This window comes from Vulpes vulpes, chromosome 12 (genome assembly GCF_048418805.1).
Source record: "Vulpes vulpes isolate BD-2025 chromosome 12, VulVul3, whole genome shotgun sequence".
Classification (NCBI taxonomy): domain Eukaryota; kingdom Metazoa; phylum Chordata; class Mammalia; order Carnivora; family Canidae; genus Vulpes; species Vulpes vulpes.
In genome coordinates, this window is record NC_132791.1 from 133,165,984 (window position 1) to 133,185,957 (window position 19,974).

General features: G+C 51.1%; 4 protein-coding genes across 6 annotated transcripts; 2 read left to right on the forward strand and 2 right to left on the reverse strand.

Moving 5' to 3' along the window:
• The first annotated feature begins 4,855 nt into the window (after positions 1–4,855).
• C12H17orf114 (chromosome 12 C17orf114 homolog) lies at positions 4,856–5,495 on the forward strand. Its single transcript, XM_072732051.1, has 2 exons — positions 4,856–4,928; positions 5,323–5,495. Exons 1-2 carry the CDS (start codon positions 4,856–4,858, stop codon positions 5,493–5,495), a joined length of 246 nt encoding a protein of 81 aa, XP_072588152.1.
• A 2,732-nt stretch (positions 5,496–8,227) lies between these two features.
• On the reverse strand, positions 8,228–12,085 carry PSMB6 (proteasome 20S subunit beta 6). 2 transcript variants are annotated; one of them, XM_026005304.2, is made up of 6 exons: positions 10,541–12,085; positions 10,068–10,135; positions 9,604–9,735; positions 9,359–9,488; positions 8,571–8,715; positions 8,228–8,445 (listed from the first exon to the last, which is right to left on the reverse strand). In XM_026005304.2, exons 1-6 carry the CDS (start codon positions 10,640–10,642, stop codon positions 8,303–8,305), a joined length of 720 nt encoding a protein of 239 aa, XP_025861089.1. In that variant the 5' UTR covers positions 10,643–12,085; the 3' UTR covers positions 8,228–8,302. The 2 variants fall into 2 exon arrangements, with proteins under 2 accessions (XP_025861089.1, XP_025861090.1); XM_026005305.2 differs by having other exon boundaries at positions 8,228–8,465; positions 10,541–10,702.
• A 2,906-nt stretch (positions 12,086–14,991) lies between these two features.
• On the reverse strand, positions 14,992–16,320 carry GLTPD2 (glycolipid transfer protein domain containing 2). Its single transcript, XM_026005307.2, has 4 exons — positions 16,181–16,320; positions 16,017–16,081; positions 15,619–15,785; positions 14,992–15,529 (listed from the first exon to the last, which is right to left on the reverse strand). Exons 1-4 carry the CDS (start codon positions 16,302–16,304, stop codon positions 14,992–14,994), a joined length of 894 nt encoding a protein of 297 aa, XP_025861092.2. The 5' UTR covers positions 16,305–16,320.
• Positions 16,229–19,433, forward strand: VMO1 (vitelline membrane outer layer 1 homolog). Of its 2 annotated transcripts, XM_072730103.1 has the most exons (4): positions 16,229–16,363; positions 17,919–18,191; positions 18,327–18,442; positions 18,743–19,433. In XM_072730103.1, the coding sequence occupies exons 2-4, from the start codon at positions 17,964–17,966 to the stop codon at positions 19,038–19,040; spliced, it is 642 nt and encodes a 213-aa protein (XP_072586204.1). In that variant the 5' UTR covers positions 16,229–16,363; positions 17,919–17,963; the 3' UTR covers positions 19,041–19,433. The 2 variants fall into 2 exon arrangements, with proteins under 2 accessions (XP_072586204.1, XP_072586205.1); XM_072730104.1 differs by lacking the exons at positions 16,229–16,363; positions 18,327–18,442 and having other exon boundaries at positions 16,371–18,191; positions 18,743–18,897.
• Positions 19,434–19,974: the final 541 nt, after the last annotated feature.

The following is a 19,974-nucleotide window of genomic DNA, read 5'->3' on the forward strand; positions in this document are numbered from 1 at the left end:
AGTCCCACATTGGGCTCCCTGCATGGAGCCTGCTTCTCTCTCTGCCTGTGTCTCTGCCTCTCTCTCATGAATGAATAAGTAAATAAAATCTTTAAAAAAATATCTGTGTAACATTCTTGGGTAACTATGCGTTTTCTTTTCTTTTTTTTTAAATAATAAATTTATTTTTTATTGGTGTTCAATTTGCCAACATACAGAATAACACCCAGTGCTCATCCCGTCAAGTGCCCCCCCCCCTCAGTGTATATTCCTCAGCTATTAGAAACGACAAATACCCACCATTTGCTTCGACGTGGATGGAACTGGAGGGTATTATGCTGAGTGAAACAAGTCAATCGGAGAAGGACAAACATTGTATGGTCTCATTCATTTGGGGAATATAAATAATAGTGAAAGGGAATAGAAGGGAAGGGAGAAGAAATGGATAGGAAATATCAGAAAGGGAGACAGAACATGAAGACTCCTAACTTTGGGGGTGAATGGGTAACTCTGCGTTTTCGTTTCTAGGAGTGGAGCTGCCGGGTGATGTAGTACGTGTATTTGGGGTTTGAGTGTAAAGTAGAAAATCACTGTGGTTTTATCTGCATTCCTTGGATGCTCAGTTGATGCTAACCATGTTTCCTGTGCATATTGGCCATTTGTGTATCCTCTTTTGCCCAGTGTCTGTTCCAGTCTTTTGGCTAATTTTTTTAAAAACCACGTTGTCTTATCATTGAATTATGAGTTCTTTATGCATTTTGTATTTTTTTCTTTATTTTCTTATTTTTTTAGGTGGGCTCCACACCCAACATGGGCCTTGAACTCAGGATCCTGAGACCAAGAGTCAAAGGCTCTACCAACTGAGCCAGCCAGGCACCCCTATATTTTCTATTCATATCCTTTATCAGATATGGGTGTTGTAAACACTTCTTCACAGGATGTGGCTTCTGTGTTTAAAATAATGGTACTGAGGATCCGTGGGTGGCTCCAGGGTTTAGCGCCTGCCTTCAGCCCAGGGTGTGATCCTGGAGCCGCGGGATCGAGTACCACATCAGGCTCCCTGCATGGAGCCTGTTTCTCCCTCTGCCTGTGTCTCTGCCTCTCTCTGTCTCTCACGAATAAATAGATAAAATCTTTTCTTTTTAATTTTTATTTATTTATGATAGGCACACAGTGAGAGAGAGAGAGAGAGAGACAGAGACACAGGCAGAGGGAGAAGCAGGCTCCATGCACCGGGAGCCCGACGTGGGACTCGATCCCGGGTCTCCAGGATCGCGCCCTGGGCCAAAGGCAGGCGCTAAACCACTGCGCCACCCAGGGATCCCTAAATAGATAAAATCTTAAAAAATAAAATAATGGTGCTTTTTAAAGAGAAGAAGTTTTTAATTATGATTAATTTGTGGTAATATACTATGACTCATTTATGAAAGCAAATAAAGTATAAAATGGTACAGCCACCTTGGAAGACAGTTTCTCAGATGTTAAGCATTGAGTGCTATATAATCCAAACAGTATGGCACTAGCACAAAAATAGACATGGAGGTCAATGGAACAGAATAGAAAGCCCAGAAATAAACCCACACCTATGTGGTCAATTAATCTGTGACAAAGGATGCAAGAATATCTGATGGGAAAAAGATAGTCCTTCAATAAATGGTGCTAGGAAACCAGGACCACTTTCTCACACTATACACAAAAAATATACTCAACTGGATGAAGGGCCTAAATGTGAGGCCTGAAACCATAAAGCCCTTAAGAGAACACAGGCAGTAATTTCTCTGACATCAGCTGTAGCAACTTCTTTCTAGATATGTCTCCTGAGGCAAAAGAAACAAAAGTAAAGGGATCCCTGGGTGGCGCAGCGGTTTGGCGCCTGCCTTTGGCCCAGGGCGTGATCCTGGAGACCCGGGATCGAGTCCCACATCGGGCTCCCGGTGCATGGAGCCTGCTTCTCCCTCTGCCTGTGTCTCTGCCTCTCTCTCTCTCTGTGACTATCATAAATAAAAATTAAAAAAAAAAAAGAAACAAAAGCAAAGATACACTTTTTTGGATTTTGTCAAAATGAGAAGCACAGGAAATAAGCAACACAACTAAAAGACAACCTACTGAACAGGAGAGAAGATACTTGTGAATGACATATCCAATAAAGGGTTAGTATCCAAAATATATAAAGAACTTATACAGGCGCCTGGTGGCTCAGTTCGTTAAGCATCTGAATCTTGATTTCAGCTCAGGTCTTGATCTCGGGGTCTTCAGTTCAACCCCCAGTCGGCCTCCATGCCAGGCCAACAATTTTTACAACTCAACAACCAAGAAACATAATCTGATTTAAACATGGGCAGAGGACCTGAATAGACATTTTCCCAAAGAAGACATACAAATAGTCAAGAGACACATGGAAAGATAGATGTTTGCCATCACTCATCATCAGGAAATGCAGATCAAAACCACAATGAGATACCACCTCACACCTGTCAGAATGGCTAAAATAAAAAAGATAAGAAATAATAGGTGTTGGTGAGGATGTGGAGTAAAAGGAAACTGCATGCACTGTTGATGGGAATGTAAATTGCTGCGGCTACTGGGGAATAATACGAGAGGGTCCTCAAAAAATTAAAAGTAGAGCTACCATACGACATGATCCAGTAATTTCACTACTGGGTATTTATCCATAGAAATGAAAACAGGGATCCCTGGGTGGTGCAGCGGTTTGGCGCCTGCCTTTGGCCCAGGGCGCGATCCTGGAGACCCGGGATTGAGTCCCATGTCGGGCTCCTGGTGCATGGAGCCTGCTTCTCCCTCTGCCTGTGTCTCTGCCTCTCTCTCTCTCTGTGTGTGACTATCATAAAAAAGATTTTTAAAAAAAGAAGTGAAAACACTAGGGGCGCCTGGAGGTCTCCATTGGTGAAGCACCTGCCTTGGCTCAGGTCATGATCCCAGAGTCCTGGGATCCAGCCACACATGGACTCCTGAATAGAGCTTTCTGCTCAGCAGAGAATCTGCTGCTCCCTCTGCCTGTGCCTTTCCCCCTGCTTATGCTTTCTGTCAAATAAATAAAATATTTTTTTAAAAAGAAGAACACTAATTTGAAAAGAGATATGCACCCTCATGTTTATAGCAGCATTTTTTACAACCTAAATGTCCTTGGATCGATGAATGTATAAAGAAGATGTGGAATACACACACACACACACACACACACACACACCCCGGAATATTAACCATGAAAAAGAATGAGATCTTGCCACTTGTAACAACGTGGATGGATCTAGAGGTTATGATGCTTGAAATAAGACAGAAAGCCAAATATCATATGATTTCACTTATATGCAGAATCTAAAAAACAAAATGAACATAGATATCTGTGTGGCTCAATTGGTTCAAAGTCTGACTCTTGATTTCAGTTCGGATCATGATCTCAGAGCCCTGAGATTGAACTCTGTTCAGCACAGGGGGTATACTCAGTTGAGCATCTGCCTTGGGCTCAGGGTGTGACCCCGGGGTCCTGGGATGGAGTCCCACACTGGGCTCCCCAATGAAGAAGAAGCAGGGGGCCTGCTTCTCTCTCTGCTTGTGTCTCTGCCTCTCTGTGTCTCTCATTAATAAATAAATAAAATCTTAAAAAAAAAAAGAAAACATAATGCTAAGTGAAAGGAGTCAGACACAAAGGACCACATACTGTATGATTTCATTTCTAATTTCTACGAAATCTGTAGAGACAGAAGGTATTTTAGTGTTTGCCACCCGCTGGGGAGAAAGAACAGGGGAGTGACTCGCAGTAGGCATAGGGTTTCTCTCGAAGGTGATGAAAATGTCACACAATTAGTTGTGATGTTTGCACAGACGTGAATCCAGTAAAAACCACTGACTCCTATACCTTAAATGGATGAATTTTACGGCATGCCATTATATCAATAAAACTAATATTACAAGAAACACAAGTAAACTGCAAATACTTCCAATTGGGGTGAACTTCCAGGCCGTTATGCTGAAGGAAGCCAGACAAAAAAACATAATACGATATGACTCATTTATATAAAGTTCTGTAATGGGCAAAACCAATCTACACTGATCGAACTGGGATCAGTAGGTGTTTCTGGCAGGAGGTGGGGTGGAGGTTGACAGTGAGACACATGAGGGACATTGGTGACAAGACCAGTATCTTGATTGGGGCAGTTATGCCCTGGGACTCAGAGAACTGTACACAGATGAGTGTGTATTCAACTGCGTGGAAATTTTCACTTCAAATTGTTTTAGAAATAAGAAATGGACACCTGGGGTGCTCAGCAGTTGAGCATCTCCCTTCCGCTCAGGGGTGATCCTGGGGTCCTGGGACCAAGTCCTATATCGGGCTCCCCCCAGGGACCCTGCTTCTCCCTCTGAGAGAAGTCTCTGCTTCTCTCATGAATAAATAAATACAATCTTTAAATATTTTATTTTATTTTATTTTATTTACAACTTGGGCATTCTGAATTCTCATTCGAGAACACAGATGACTCCCAGGCAGCGTCCAGGTGGGCACTGAGTCATCAGGCATGGCTACAGTGGATTTCCTCTGCATCTGTGTGTCTGTCCGTCCATCTGTCGCTTCCACCCCCCTTCCAGCATCCTCCTGCTTCTCCCTGGAGATCAGAGAGTGCCCACAAATGAAGGGGGCACAAAAGGATAGGTGTTTGAACGGGGTGTCTGTCCACTTCTTCTGTCCTCCCTCTCCTCCTCCTTCCACCCCCTGGCGCCTATAATCACCAGGCGGTCTGAGGCTAAGTGGTAGTTTGGCCCACAGTGCGGGGGGCGGGGGGGGGGCTTGGAAACCACACCCCTCCCCCTGGGGCCCTCCTGGCTATTGCCAGCATCCCGGGTCTCCTCCACTGTTGAGATGGGTCTCAAGTGGGCATGGTGCTTCCCATGGTGTGGGTGCCGGAGACAGCACGGGACTCAAAGAGGAGCAGGTATGGGGGGGGGCTGGGGAGAACGGGGGGCTCTCTCTGTCTGGGGAGAAAGGTAAATGTTTAAACCAGTGAAGGGAAAAGGATCATTTGTTTCCCTGGGGGGAGGTGGACTTTCCCATGGGACTGCCTAAATACCCTGCAGGGCCCAGTGCAAAATGAGGAGGTGAAGCCCCTGGTTAAAAAATATATATATATTAACACCTTCAAGACAGTGACAGCAGCGCATCGGGGGCCCTTCTGCGTGAGTACATAGGTCAGAGGCCAGTGAAAGCAGCCCTGCTGTCTCAACATCCCCACTCCTTGCCCCAGGACCTCCTGGCCTCTTCCCTCCTCACTGCGGAAGGAAGGACACTGACCCACGACACCCTTCTTCCCCTTCCAATCTCCCTTTCAGGCCTGGATCCCGCTGTCCCTCCAGACCCAAATCCCAGCCCGGCTCCTGCCCCCACTGTGGCCGAGGGAGGGACTCCATCCTTAGGGTCTGGCGCCTACTTCACCAGGAAAGCCCGACTCTCCTTCCGCCACCAGCTGCATGACCTAGCATCTGCCAACGACTCTACCATCTGATGGGGACAAGCAGGCGCCTTGCAACCCTGCCTCCCCAGGCTTCTCCATGATCCGTGTGGCCCCAGGTTCCCCATGACATTGTCATTAAATGTACCCAGAGTTACCAAGTGTTGTGTGCACATGAGCGTACTAGGGTGCGGGGAGTGGCTGGGGCTGGGTCGCAATGCTGAGCTGGGGGTGCAGCACCCATGGGAGGGGACACAGTGGGGAGTAAACATGACGCAGCTCATGTAACACGGGGCCCAGGTGGAGCTGGCTGAAGTGGGTGTGCTGAAATCGAGCCCAGGGTTAAGAGTGGTGAGCAGTGCGGAAAGGCTGGAGCCCCGCAGGCAATGAAGCTGCCTCAGTGGACCAGGCAGGGAGCCTCCTCTTCTCAGACAGTAAATAAACACACGAGCGGGGAGAGAGAACAGTAAATGCTAGGAAGCAAATTACACGGTGCTGGGAGGGCAGGATGAAGGGGATGCTTCTGAACCCCAGGTAGTCGAGAAGGAACTTTCTGATAAGGGGGTCATTTGAGCTGAGACCTGAATGGTAAGGAGCCCGTGAAAATTGGGAAGCCCTGCGTCGTGCAGATTTGCTGTAATGGCTGCAATGCGCTGGTTCAGGATGGCAACAGCAATAGTGATACTGACAGTGACAGTGACGGGTGGTGGGCGGGGTGGGGGGGTAGCTAGCTGAGCGTGAAGGCAGGCTTCGGCGGGCGGGCAACCTCTGCTCGGTTTTGCTGTCAACCTAAAACTGCTCTTAAAGTTTATTTTATGGGGTGCCCGGCGGGCTCCATCGGTGGAGCATGTGACTCTTGATCTTGAGTTGTGAGTTCAAGTTGTGAGTGGAGAGATGAACATAAAAAAAAAAAAAGTTTATTAAAAAAAAAAATCGGGACACCTGGGTGGCTCAGTGGTCCTGGGATCAAGTCCCACATCGGGCTTCCCACAGGGAGCCTGCTTCTCCCTCTGCCTTTGTCTCTGCCTCTCTCTGTGTGTCTTTCATTTATAGATAAGTAAATAAAATCTTTAAGAAAATAAAATAAAATCACGGAAGAGTCCTGGACAGGAAAAACAGGAAATGTAAGTACAAAACCCCTGAGGTCCTAGGGAAGAGAAAAAAAAGCCAGTGACCAGAGCGTCAACACTGGGGGAAACTGCTGGGTCAGCAGGGCCATGATAAGGACCTAAAATATGATCCTAGATCCCAAATGGGATGGGAAGACACCGAGGAAGGTCAAGTAGGGGGCGACAGGCTCTGACTTACATCTAAAGATACCTCCGGTAGGTCTATGTGAAAAGGTTGCTGAAGGGCAGATGCGGGAGAGGCAAGGTCATGGAAAGGGCTGTTGCCATCCTGCAGGCAAGCCCTGATGGTGGCTTGGGTCAAGACAGGGGTGTGGAGTGAGCACGGTAACGCAGTTTAGGATCACTATGTTGCACACCTGAAATTATGTAGCATCACTTACAGAAGAGTGATGTGCAGAAGGCGAGAAGTGGGTAGAGTTTGAGGGACCAACTGTTGGGCTCAACGCAGAGCTGGGGGTGCGGGGGGGAGGAATCAAAGATACCTACCTTGAGGGACAGCTGGGCGAACAGGTTTTACAGAAAAATCAAAGGTTTTCTCTTCTCTCTATGGGTTATTTACTTATTTATTTAAGAGATCTATTTATTTTTGAGAGAGAGAGGGAAAGAGAACAAGGGAGAGAGCATGGGCATGTGTGGGGGGGAATTGGTGGCAAGAGGGAGAGAGAAGTCGACACCCCACCCCCACCCCGCTCAGAGCAGAGCCTGATGTGGGGCTTGATCCCATGACCCTGAGATCATGACCCGAGCCTCAATCCAGAGTCAGATACTTAACTGACTGAGCCACCCCGGTACCCCTCTCTACAGTTAAGGTTGAGGTACATGTTTGGGATCAGACACCCTCTATTTTTTTTCGCTTAATCCAGAACCCCTCACCTCCTCAGGAAGCTTCTCTTGTAACCTTGAAAATCCTCCAGAGCTGGATCACATTCTAGAACATAGTTTTCAAATGTGGTTGTACAGTTCCCTTATCCATGGAGTGGAGGAAAAACAGGGGAGACCGAGAACACCGAGAGCACTGTGAATGAACACTGCTGAGCTCCTCTAGGTCCCCGGCTTGAATGCAGACGGCCTTGGGGGGCCAGAGTTTACTCGCAGCCCCCGACGTAGCGGCTGAAGACTGGTTCACCATCACATTGCCAAGGGAATGACAGCTTTCAGGGCCCCCTCCCCACCTGACATTCACCTTGGACTCTATTTGCAAACAGAGTCCACCTTTCCCCTCAAAGCCAACGTAGTCACACTGCTGCTCCTGACAAGATGAGGTGACAGAGAGTAAGTGTGGGTAGAGGGGACTGTGAACCTGTGCTGGACATCCAGTGTCCTCTGGCCTTGGGGTCAGGAGCCACCCATGATGACAACCAGGAGGCAGGCCTAGGGGAAGTGACCTCGGTCTCGGTCAGGATTCTGAGATCACCCCTGGGATGGAGCAGGGAAGGGGATGGGAGCTCCTATTTCAACCACACCTTGGTATCCTAAGGACCTGGCTATGGTGAAGAAAAGTGAGTGGGGAGAAAGGTGGTCTGGAAAAGGAGGCTGGAAAATCACTCTTGCAAAGGCTTGTCTCCAACTGCCTCCCAGCTCAGAGTAGAGCTCATATACACCAGTGTGGGCCAAACAAATGCAGGCTTGAGGTGAAGAAAAGATCCTCAAAGCAGATTCTTTTAGACAAACTGTTTATTGAATTTTACATCACTATGGGGTATCTCTTACTGTAGCTTAGGATTCCAGGAATCAGGGAGGTGGCAAAGTGGCGATGGTGAATTTGGGAATCTGGTCTCCCAAAAGTACCTGCCGTTCTACCCCTGATTCTGCAATGGCTGCCAGGCGGATTACTCCTCCGCTGGAGCCATCCCGTTCCATGGCCAAAGCGAGCGCTGTGAACAAAAGAAGAAATCTACGGTCAGACTCAGATGCTGGCATCGCTATAAGGAATGAGGAATATTGGCCTGGTTTGGACATGAGGGTTGGAGTTCACAGGCCCAAAACCCCAAGTTCTCACCATTAGCAGTGAACTGCAGACACTCCTCCTTGGTCATGCCTTCCCGGTAGGTAGCATCGACATAGCCATATATGTAGGAGCTCCCAGAGCCCCCAATGGCAAAGGACTGCCTTACCATCATACCCCCCATGGGCACCGAGTACACCTGCCGGATGGAAGGAGGACAGAGTCACCAGTTATACCCTCTGCAACACATGTACATACAGCGGTCCATGTGGAATTGGTCTGGGGGGGGCAGTTTTTTAAAAAAATTTATTTATTTGTTTTTTATTTATTTATGATAGTCACACACACACACAGAGAAAGAGAGAGGCAGAGACATAGGCAAAGGAAGAAGCAGGCTCCATGCACCGGGAGTCCGACGTGGGATTCGATCCCGGGTCTCCAGGATTGCACCCTGGGCCAAAGGCAGGCGCCAAACCGCTGCACCACCCAGGGATCCCTGGGGGGCAGTTAAGAGTAAATGAGGTAGAGACTGGGAAGAAAACCTAAATGGGGCAGCCCGGGTGGCTCAGTGGTTTAGCGCTGCCTTCAGGGCATGATCCTGGGGACTGTGGATCGCGTCCCGCATTGGGGGACGCATGGAGCCTGCTTCTCCCTCTGCCTGTGTCTCTGCTTCTCCCTCTCTGTGTCTTTCATGAATAAATAAATAAAGTTTTTTTTTTTTTTTAATAAATAAAGTCTTATTAAAAAAAAAGAAAGAAAGAAAAAATAAAACGGAAATGACTTGAGTGGGGAAAGAATCAAAGGCATGGGTCCAGTGCTCTGGTGGGGGTAGGGTTTCTTACCTGCCCTCCCTCTTGGGGGTCCCAGCCCGCAATGATGATTCCTGCCATCAGGTCCTCCCGGTATCGGTAACACATCTCCTTAAAGAGGCTGGCTGCTGTGTGTACCAGTGGAGGCTCATTTAGCTCAATGCTAGGGGGTGAGGAGAGTGACACCAAAGGCAGCATCAGGACCTGGGAGTCAGACCATTCAGCCCCTCAGGTCCCCACTCTCGGCACATACTGGCTCCTCCCCTGCCCACAAGTACCTGTGGAAACCAAGCTGATAAGTGACCGCATCGGCTACGGCCTGGGTGTCAGCTGCTGAGCCTGAGCGGCAGCAGAAAATCCGGTCATGAATAGGGGTCAACTTGTCTGTCACTCGATTGGCAATGTAGGACCTGCAGGATGGCAGGACAGTGAGGGAGCGATCCCCCTTGTCTCCCATCCAGCTTCTACCTACTCCAGGGGCTCTGGAGTCGAAATTCCAGCATTTGCCATTAGCTTCCAGCCAAATTGAAGCTAGATGGATGGCAGACGGCAAACTTTTACAAAAGTTTCACCAGAGGGTGAGTGGGGGCCTGAAAAGTAGTAGGAGCTGGAATACATCCGCAAGTCCAAGGAGGGGAGAACCCTCCCTTCCCACAGGGGGCTGTGCAGGGTAAGGATGGACTGCTAGGCGAAGAAGGAAGGGAAAGACGGGGTGACCTGCCGATTTGCGTCCAGAGCTCACCCAGTGGTTGTTCTGGAGTCGGCTCCCAGAACCACGCCCCCTTCAAATTGCACGGCCATGATGGTGGTCTGGGAGAAAGGAGAAAGGGGTGACGGTGGGCCCCTTCCCATTTTCCAGCACACACCCCTCCAATGACCCCTCAATGCAGCCCCCGGCGCACGCTATCCAATCTCCTGGGGGACCCCCAACACCCCAAGAATACCACAACGCCCATCCTCAAATCCCCAGGGGCCCCTCCCGGCCTTAAACCCTCGTCCCGCAAGGCCCAGGATTCCGCGCTCCCGCCTCCCTCCCACCTCCCGCCCCTAAGGTACCACACTCGTCTCCAGCATCCTCAGGATACGTCGTCGCTGCTCCCGCACATCAGACCTTCTCCCCCGCCCCCGTCCTCCAGCTCTCCAACCCTCTCAGACCTCCGCCTTCCCTCGCCTCACGCCTTGCGCGCATCTCCTGGACCCCGAGTGCCTCCTCACCCCTGTGGAGACTTCCCGGCTCTCCCAGTCCGGGGTGATGGCCTCGGCACCCCAGGCTGGCGCGGACCCCGCTCCTCGAGCGGTTAGCAAGGTGGCCGCCATCTTCCTCTCCCGGCAGTGCCACAAAGCAACTGTCGTAAAGCGCCCTGTCACTCTCTTCAGTCCCGCGGGGAAGCAGTCTGTGGACGCAGCTAAGTCACGCTTGACGGCGGGAGGAAAAAGTATCGTACAGGTGAGGTTCTTTTGCGACAGTGAGCGCTTGATGGCATTGTGGACAGCCTACAAACCGAAAAGTTCCCGGGACCGTGTGCGCGGCCTACGCTTCCAATAGAGCATCGCGGGGCTGACGTAACCTGATGGGAGTTGTAGTTCAGAGTCTGGGGACGCCCTGAGCGTCTCTGAATGCCAATGACTGCGCACCTCTGCTTTCTCTTAGGTGTATACCTAGCTCTGTATGCGAGGAGTACAACTGCTGGGTCGTGTAGGGACTCTATACTTTGCATCTGTACTTTGTATTTTGAGGAAATGATAGTTTTGCATAGCAACTGCCTCGTGGGATGGCCCGCCAACCCGGTGTGCGTGCATGAGCATTCCCATTTCTCCACATCTCACTCATGGTCACTGTGAATTAATTTTAGCCATCCTTGTGGGCGTGAAATGCCATCTTGGATAGCTTCCCCACCCGTTTCCTTAATGATTAGTGAGGTTGAGCATATTTTCATATGCTAATTGACTATTCGTATGTCTTCTTTGGAGAAATATCTATTCAAATCCTTAGCCTATTTTATTTTATTTATTTTAGATTTTATTTATTCATGAGAGACACACAGAGACAGGCAGAGACATAGGCAGGCGGAGAAGCAGGCTCCCTGCAGGGAGCCCGATGCGGGATTCATCCCAGGACCCCAAGATCATGACCTAAGTCAAAGACACTCAACCACTGAGCCACCCAGGTGCCCTATATTATTTTATTTTAAAGTAATCTCTACACTCAAGGCGGGGCTCTGACTCTCGACCTGGAGATCAAGCATCGCATGCTCCAGCGACTGAGCCAGCCAGGCGCCCCAAAATTGGGTTATCTTTTTATTGTTCAATCATAAGTGTTCTTTTTTTATATTGTAGATACTAAGCCTTTATCAGACAGGATCTGCAAATATTTTCTCCCATCTATAGATTGTCTTTTCACTTCCTCATACCCCTGGACAACCAGTGGGTCAAAGGAGAAATCACAAGGCAAATATTTTAAGATGAGTGATCATGAAAATAAAACATATCAAGACTTAGAGATGCAGCATAAGCAGTACTCGGATGGAAACTTGTCGCTCTGAAGGCCTATTTTAAAATCCTTAAGATAGGGATCCCTGGGTGGCGCAGCGGTTTGGCGCCTGCCTTTGGCCCAGGGCGCGATCCTGGAGACCCGGGATCGAATCCCACATCAGGCTCCCGGTGCATGGAGCTTGCTTCTCCCTCCGCCTGTGTCTCTGCCTCTCTCTCTCTCTCTGTGACTATCATAAATAAATAAAAAATTAAAAAAAAAATAAAAAAATAAAATCCTTAAGATACTATAAAAAGAACAAACTAAAACTTTAAAGAAAAGCAGGAGGAAAGAAATAATAAAGATCAGAGTGGAAATAGATGAAATAGAAGGTGGACAGACAATGGAACCAATTAAAACAGAAGTTGGGGGCGGCCCCAGTGGCTCAGTGGTTTAGTGCAGCCTTCAGCCTAGGGTATGATCCTGGAGACCTGCGGTCGAGTCCCGCGTCATGCTCCATGCATGAAGCCTGCTTCTCCCTCTGCCCGTGTCTCTGCCTCTCTTTCTGTCTCTGTGTCCCTCATGAATAAGTAAGTAAAAAAACTTTTTTAAATAAAATAAAACAGAAGTTGGTTCTTTGAAAAGATCAGGAGTATGTTGTTTCTTTTCCACATTATATGTGAATTTCTCAAATCCCTTCCTGTTACTGATTTCTACTTTCGTTTCATTTCAGTTATTGTGACTTCAATCTTTTAAAATTCATTTTTAAAAAAGATTTATTTTTTTGAGGGTGCCTGGGTGAGGTGTCTGCCTTCCGCTCAGGTCATAATCTCAGGGTCCTAGGATTGAGCCCTGCATCGGGCTCCCTGCTCAGTGTGGAGCCTGCTTCTTCCTCTGCCTATGCCCCTTCCCTCTGGATGTGCTCTCTCTCTGTGTCAAAAAAATAAAATCTTTATTAAAAATTGTGAAAAGAGAGAGAGAGAGAGGATCTCAAATAAACTCCCCACTGAGTGCAGAGGCAAACACACAGCTTGATCTCAGGACCCTGAACTGAAATCGAGTCGGATGCTTAACCGAGTGAACCACTGAGGCCTCCCTAATCTTTTAAAATTGAGACTTTCTTGAGGCCTGACCTATGGTCACTCTTGGAGGATATCATGTGCACTTGAGATGAATGTGTATTTTGCTGTTCTTGTGTTAAGCGGTCTTCCTATGAATCTACAATAGTCTTCTAAATACCACATAACATCCTCGTTGAAATGGCTCCTGACCAACTGTCCAGAATCACATTTCCTCTTTACTTTTAAATTTTTTATTGTAGTAAAATATAAATAACATATACCATTTTGCATTTTAACCATTTCTGAAGTCTGATTCAGCAGCATTAAGTACATTTGCATCATTGTGCAATCTCCTTTTTTCTTTTTGACTCTTGGCTCCAGCCATCAGAACCATTTTGAATGTTCATAGATTCATTTAACAAAAAGCTAATGAACGTCTACTAGGTGGCAGGCACTGTTTGAAGCAATGGAGGAACAAAATGGACATAAGTTCTCAGCTCCATGCAGCTTACATTTCTTAATGGAGACAAAACAAAACAAAGAAGTACAATATACAGCATGTTATTACATAGTGACTCATATTAATAAAAAAAAAAGTAGAGAAGGGAAACAGGAAGTGTGTGTTTGTGTGTGTGTGTGTGTGTGTGTGTGGAAATTTTAGAAAGAATAACAAGGGAAGGTGTCCCTGAGGAGTCACTTGAGTAAAATCCAGAAGGATATAAGGAGAGAAGTAATTTCTCTATTTGGGGGAAAAGCATTCTAGACAGAGGGAAGAGCAAGTACAAAGATCTTGAGGCAGGATAGTGCCTGAGATATTGAATGAAATTCGGAAGAGTTCAACTCAGCTCGTACAGAGTCAGATCATGCAGGACTTTTATGAAGCTTTTCATCATTCTCAGTTGAAAATATGAGCCAGAAAATTTCCTGCTTAAATTAAAAAAAATTTTTTTTTTCATCTGAGTGCAATAGGAAGCCACTGGAAGGTTTTGAGCTGGGAAGTGATGTGATAGGATCTATATTTTAAGAGATTACTTTGGCTGTTATTTTGAAAATACGCAATAGGGGAATCAAGTGTGGGGCAGAGAGTCCATTAGGAGACTACTGTAATAATCCAGGCAATAAAGTTGGCTTGGCAAGGGTGATGGCAGCGGAGATCGTGGAAAATGGTGAGATTCCGACAGATTAGATGAGGGTGTGATGCAAGAGAAACAAGTCAGAATGACTACAAAGTTTTTGGCTTAAGGACCTCGAAGAATGGAATGAATGGTCATTCACTGAATTGGCAAAGACTCCGCGAAGGAAGTATTTGGGGGTGGGGGCGGGGAGGAAAGGGTATGCGCAGCTCAGTCTTGGACATGTTAGGCTTGTTATGTCTAGCAGAAATCCAGGCGAAGGTATCTAATCAGGAGGTGCATGTATAGGATTCTGGGGTGCAGGGGAAAGTGGGCTGGACTCCCAATTTGAGAGCTCTCATCGTGTGACACGGCCATCTGCTTTCATGCTCACTCTCGTGGGCGTGCCCAAGGACGTGTTTTCGTGAACACACGTTATGAGCTGAGCATCTGCTCTGCCTGCTCCGGTGTGAGGCCTGACGCACAGGTGTTAGGCTTGGGTAGCAGACAGGGGAGGGTGCTAGTGATGGGCAGGGACGGGGGACACACGCAGAAGTGCAGGGCTTGGACGTGCCGCACCTGCGGCGTCTATGGAGGCGTCCAGGAAGGAGCCGGCTGGACGCGGCCGGGGGCTCAGGGCGCAGGTCTGGGCCGGAGACTTGGCACGCAGTGGGCAACGGCAGCCTTGGGAGTGGCTGGGAGCGGCCCCGGGCGGGGGGGGGGGATGGCGTGAGTCGCTCGGCTGCCGGGAACAGGGATGACACATCTTCCCACATTCATTGTTTTCTATTTCCCTTAAGCGCCTGCTGTCATCACACAAGACGCCCTAAATCCACCACCGCTCGCTAGGAATGCTCTTTATTCCGCGCGGCACCGCCCCGGGCCCCGCGCCTGCGCAGAGTGGGAGGGGCGGGCCCTCCAGGCGGTGGCGTCACAGGGAGGCGTGGCTTCGGCGGCCCCGCCCCTGGCCCGCCTCCGGGGCAGTGGCGGGCTGGACGCGCGGCACTTGGGGCTCCGGGGGCCTCAGGCCAGCTGCAGCAGGTCGAGTTTGGCCAGCAAGCCTTGCGTACGGTTGTAGACGTCCCCCAGGGTGCCCGCCGCCCGGGCCAGCGCGGCCCGCGCCTCCCCCTCCCCGGCGCCCGGGCACGCCAGCTCTAGCCAGTGGCCGCGGCCCGGGAAGGCGAGGAAGGCGAGGCGGACGGCCTGACGGGTCAGCCAGGGGTGGTGCGGGGCCAGCGCCGTGCGGTACGCGTCGCTGCACTGCGCGCCGGCGTCCGGCCCGCCCCGCGTCCCGGTGGCCACCCGGTGGAGGCAGAGTTGGGACCAGCGCAGCGCTCGGTGCAGCAGGAGCAGTGTGCGCGAGCCCGAGGAGCCGGCGGGGCCTCGAGGGGCGACCCCGTGCCGCTCCAGCAGGCCAGCCCGCCGCTCCCACGCCGCCATGGCCGCCAGCGACGAGTAGTGCGCCGCCTCCGGGCCGTGCACCCGCGCCTCGAGGGCCATCACTTTGGCAGAGGCCTCGCTCGTGGCGAAGGCGAAGATGGAGCCGAGGGGAGTTAGGAACCTGTGTGTTCGGGGGCAGGCAGAGCGTGGAGAGCGGGCGGGGGAGGCCTCGGAGGGGGGCCCCGGGGTGGAGGACCCAAGGCCACTCACCTGACTAGCGCCCTCCATCCCGCGAGGTACTGCGGCAACGCCACATCGCCTTCGGGGTGCAGGCTGGCTCGGAACGGCCCTACCACGCGGCCCAGCGCTCCCTCGGGGCCCGCGCACTGAGGCTCTTCCCACTCGGGGGCCTCCAGGGGGCCCGATTGCCGCGGGACCTTGGGGGCAGACACGGGTGGGAGGGGGCGGGAGCAGAACCCCTGGCCTGCGGGGCCTCCTGCGCGGAGCAGCCCGGGCGCGCCCTGTAGACGTGACTCCTAAAGTCGGCCTGGCGTCTCTCCTGCTGCTGACGGGAAAGGGGACACCGGGAGCAGGACCGCCCCCCTCCCCGGATCCTAGACCTGGCCGGGCTCCCCGCGATCCGGGTCCCACCCCCGTCCCCAGCATACCTGGGCCGGCGGTGGGCCCTGGGGGATACACGACTGTGCCCCGGATCTGCAGCCCGGGAGGACCTCTGGGGAGGGGCGAGGCCGAGCAGTGAGGAGGGGGCTCGGGGCGCCCGCGCGGAGCTTCCCGGTTCCTCCCAGGGCAGCCGAGAGCAGGGGACACTCACGCAGGCTCCAGGCACAGACGTAGAGCAGCAGCAGCAGGAGGACCGCGAGGGGAATCGCGTGGCGGAACCAGCACCGGGAGACAAGCGGCAGCAGCGCGACCCCAGTGCCTGCTGCTGACGCCATCGCCCCTCACCGGCCCCCAGCCAGCCCTTGTCCCTCCGTCTCCTCGGGAGAAGCCCGAGGTACGCTGAGGTGCTAAGGGTTAATTAATAATTAACCTACCAAGTCCCCTTCCCCGGCGCCCTTTGCCCCAGAGGGCAGCATCCCAGCGATGAAGGACCGGATGGAGAGGATTTGGGGGGATTCACGGAATGGAGAGGATTGGGGGGGGGATTCAGCACCTACCACACATCTCTGCGTTTGCCTTCCGTGTAGGGCCAGGTTGTAGGAAGAAGGAAGAGAGGCCCCGAGAACCAGTTTCCCCACTGAGCAATGGTGGGGGCCTGACATTAATTCTGGGCTTGAATTCTGGCCACTGTAAACTGAGGACAATAATAGGTACTTTGTCGATCTCATCTGAGGATTAAATGATAACGTATGTGCCAACACTGTAAATGCAAAAGTTTACCACAATTGCTCCATAAATCTTAACGTGTTAGGTTCAAACATAGGGCACCTGGGATTCCAGGAAGCGCCCACTTCTAAATTCACCCTTCTGTGTTCAAGGGACCTATCTCCATCTGGATGCTTTAGACTTTAGGCTTTATTTATTTGTTTTTATTCACTAGAGAGGCAGAGACATAGGCAGAGGGAGAAGCAGGACTCCATCCGGGTACTCCAGGATCATGCCCTGAGCCGAAAGCAGATGTGCCCAACCCCCGAGTCACCCAGGCATCCCTACTTTAGGCTTTGAATGTTTATATTTTTTGTGGCTTCATTTTTTTTTTTTTTAACTCCAGATTGCTTCTGGTTCTTCAGTTATTCATCTCGTGTGTGTGTGTGTTTTAAAGAATCTCTTTGCCTGATGTGGGGCTTGAACTCATGACCCCCAGATCAAGAGTTGCATATTCTGGGCAAGCATGCCACCCACATTATTCTTCAAACCAAACCTTATGAACTATTTTTACATCCATGCCCTGTACTAGTTCTCAAGAAGACAAAAGAGCCCTCACAGCTCAAGGTCCATTGGAAAATGTATCATCTGTTTCCCCCACGTTGATGTGGGCTCCCATGAAGACAGGAGAGTGTGAAGAGTAGGCAAATCGGGTTCGCCCCTTGACAAATTCAGGTCTTTTTTTTCCCTTCCCAAATTAGGATTCCACCTGGTGGTCATAGCTAGGAAAACATTCAGGGAAAGGACATGGAAGTGATGGAAGAAACAGCATCTTTTGCTCTTAGGCGTTCTCCATCCCCTCCCTGTAAACTTCCTAGAATTGTTTCTGTGTATATTTTCTTTTCCGGGGAAGGGGTACCCCAGATTCTCTGGGAGTCAGGGCCCCAATTACTAAGAAGATGCTTTCTACCTCCCCCAGTTCCTGGATTCTTGTCCCATCTCTCCCTCTAAGGCTCTTTCAAATTCTGGAGTCCTTGAGGTTGCTTCTGACCAATCCTGTCCATCACTTCTCTCCCTGGACTTTAGCTCCCGCTTCCTAGTGTGGGAGCAGTTCCAGGCTTGTTGACCTCAACCATAGGCAAGTCGCTTGCCATTTCTAAACCCCAGTCCCATCATCTGTGGAATAGAAAGCGGAGTCTGCAGGGTTCCTGGAATGGATTAGTTTCGGGTGTCACTTAATCCAGGAGGCCCTTCCGTAATCAGAGTCTTCGGACGCAGTGGTGCTATAAATGCACACAAGGAGCTCAGCTCACCGAGACCACAGGATGGAGAGGGGGGCCGCAGCCAAGCTGCTGTTGCTGGTGCTGCTGTGGGGCACCTGCTGCGGACCTGCACAAGCTGACCACCTGAGCGACTACACGTCGGTCATCGAGGTGACCAATGGGGGACCTTGGGGTGACTGGGCCTGGCCGGAGATGTGTCCTGATGGATTCTTCGCCAGCGGGTTCTCGCTCAAGGTAGGGGCTCAGGCATAGGTCTTGGAGTGGGGAGGAGACGCAGGACCCTGTGCACGCGTGCACAGGAACAGAGGATGGCAGTCTTTTCACGGGTCCTTACCCCTCCGTCCCCCCCCCCCCCCCCGGCCCTGCCAGGAAGAGCCCCCCCAAGGCATTTCCAGAGATGACACGGCTTTGAACGGGATCCGACTGCACTGCTCACGGGGGAACGCGGAGCGCAACACGCAGGTGGTGGAGTCCCAGTCTGGAAGGTGTGGGGCCAGGGCCAAGGACCCCAGAGGATGTGGATAAGCCCCTTCCTCTCTGTTACACACGCACTCTCCTAGCTAACAGGCTAAAAGGTCAGGGCTGCGGGGCAGTTGAGACCTCCGAGGAGTGGGTGGGAGTCCTCTCCCCTGCACCTTGCTGGAGGTCAGGTGAGGAAACCCACCCCCCTACCCCCGTGGTGCAGCCTCCCGCTGAGAAGCCCCCAGGGCGAGTCGGGATGGAGGTGCTGATGGAGGGGCGGGGTAGGGGACTTCAGACGCTGTGCTTCTCCCCTTGCCCTGTAGGTGGGGCTCATGGAGTGAGCCCCTGTGGTGCCCTGGCGGTGGCTTTCTGGTGGCTTTCTCGCTGAGCGTGGAGGCGCGCCAGACCCTCGGGGACAACACGGCGGCCAACAACGTACGCTTCCGCTGCTCCGACAGCACGGAGCTGGAGAGGCCCGGCCTGGCCTGGGGAGACTTTGGGAAATGGAGTAAGCCCTGCCCCAAAGGCGTGTGCGGTCTGCAGACCAAGGTGGAGCCGCCGATGGGCCTCCAGGATGACACCGCCCTCAACGACGTGCGCTTCTTTTGCTGCCGCAGTTAAGGAGGTCGCCCGCCCCCGCCAGTCCCACCGCGCTCGCTCGCTATTATAGCTTCTCTGTCTCTGCTGTGGTCTCGCTTGTTTTAGGGGTAGGAAGCTGCTGCGTCTCCTTGTCTTCCTCTTAGCCCGACATTGGGTCAGGCCTAAATTCGGGTTTGGGCTCAGGAGGCCAGGCAGGCCCCTGAAAGTCACCGACTCTTCACCCAGAAAAGTGCCCTTGAGGGCAGCCTAGGTGGCTCAGCAGTTTGGCGCCTGCCTTCTGCCCAGGGCGTGATCCTGGAGACACAGGATTGAGTCCTGCCTAGGGCTCCCTGCATGGAGCCTACTTCTCCCTCTGCCTGTGTCTCTGCCTCTCTCGGTCTCTCATTAATAAATAAAAATCTTAAAAAAAAAAAAGTGCCCTTGAACACAATTTTGCGTCTGACGGTGGTGTCTGCAGACATATTGTCCTCGTTAAGAGCTCAGGGTCTTTCCTTTCTGAACCACCAGTGACTCAGGTTGAGAAATGTCTACCAAATTAGGAGCCAGCAACATTAGAACACCCTAAGCTTTCATTTTCTAGAGTTTAGGCTAATTTGTCTTTTTCACCGTTTACTTTTCTTTCCTACAAAAGTTAAAGAATGGCTCTTCTGGGGCAGCTGGGGGGCTCCCATGGTTACACATCTGCCTTCAGCTCAGGTTACATCTCTGGGTCCTGGGATCAAGCCCCACAACAGGCTCCTGGCTTAGTGAGGAGCCTGCTTTTCCCTCTCTCCCTACTCCTGCTCTTTCTCTCTATCTGTTTCAAATTAATAAATAAAAAGTATTTTTTTTTTAAATGAAAGTGGCTTTTTCACGTACGGATTTCTGCCTGGGACCTTTGTCCTTGCTGGTCTCCACCTGTAACCCCCCAGCTACCTGGATGGCTTGTCCATTCACCAGACTTCGGCTATGATTT

Coding starts and splice junctions, on each gene's coding strand:
- VMO1 (XM_072730103.1), top strand. CDS start 17,964: ATGCACACAAGGAGCTCAGCTCACCGAGACCACAGGATGGAGAGGGGG. Junction 18,192..18,326: donor CCAGCGGGTTCTCGCTCAAG/GTAGGGGCTCAG, acceptor CGGCCCTGCCAG/GAAGAGCCCCCCCAAGGCAT. Junction 18,443..18,742: donor GTGGAGTCCCAGTCTGGAAG/GTGTGGGGCCAG, acceptor CTTGCCCTGTAG/GTGGGGCTCATGGAGTGAGC.
- GLTPD2 (XM_026005307.2), bottom strand. CDS start 16,304: ATGGCGTCAGCAGCAGGCACTGGGGTCGCGCTGCTGCCGCTTGTCTCC. Junction 16,082..16,180: donor CGTCTGTGCCTGGAGCCTGC/GTGAGTGTCCCC, acceptor GCCCCTCCCCAG/AGGTCCTCCCGGGCTGCAGA. Junction 15,530..15,618: donor GGATGGAGGGCGCTAGTCAG/GTGAGTGGCCTT, acceptor CCGAACACACAG/GTTCCTAACTCCCCTCGGCT.
- PSMB6 (XM_026005304.2), bottom strand. CDS start 10,642: ATGGCGGCCACCTTGCTAACCGCTCGAGGAGCGGGGTCCGCGCCAGCC. Junction 9,736..10,067: donor GACTCCAGAACAACCACTGG/GTGAGCTCTGGA, acceptor GCCATCCTGCAG/GTCCTACATTGCCAATCGAG. Junction 9,489..9,603: donor TATCAGCTTGGTTTCCACAG/GTACTTGTGGGC, acceptor CTCACCCCCTAG/CATTGAGCTAAATGAGCCTC.
- C12H17orf114 (XM_072732051.1), top strand. CDS start 4,856: ATGGGTCTCAAGTGGGCATGGTGCTTCCCATGGTGTGGGTGCCGGAGA. Junction 4,929..5,322: donor CGGGACTCAAAGAGGAGCAG/GTATGGGGGGGG, acceptor TCTCCCTTTCAG/GCCTGGATCCCGCTGTCCCT.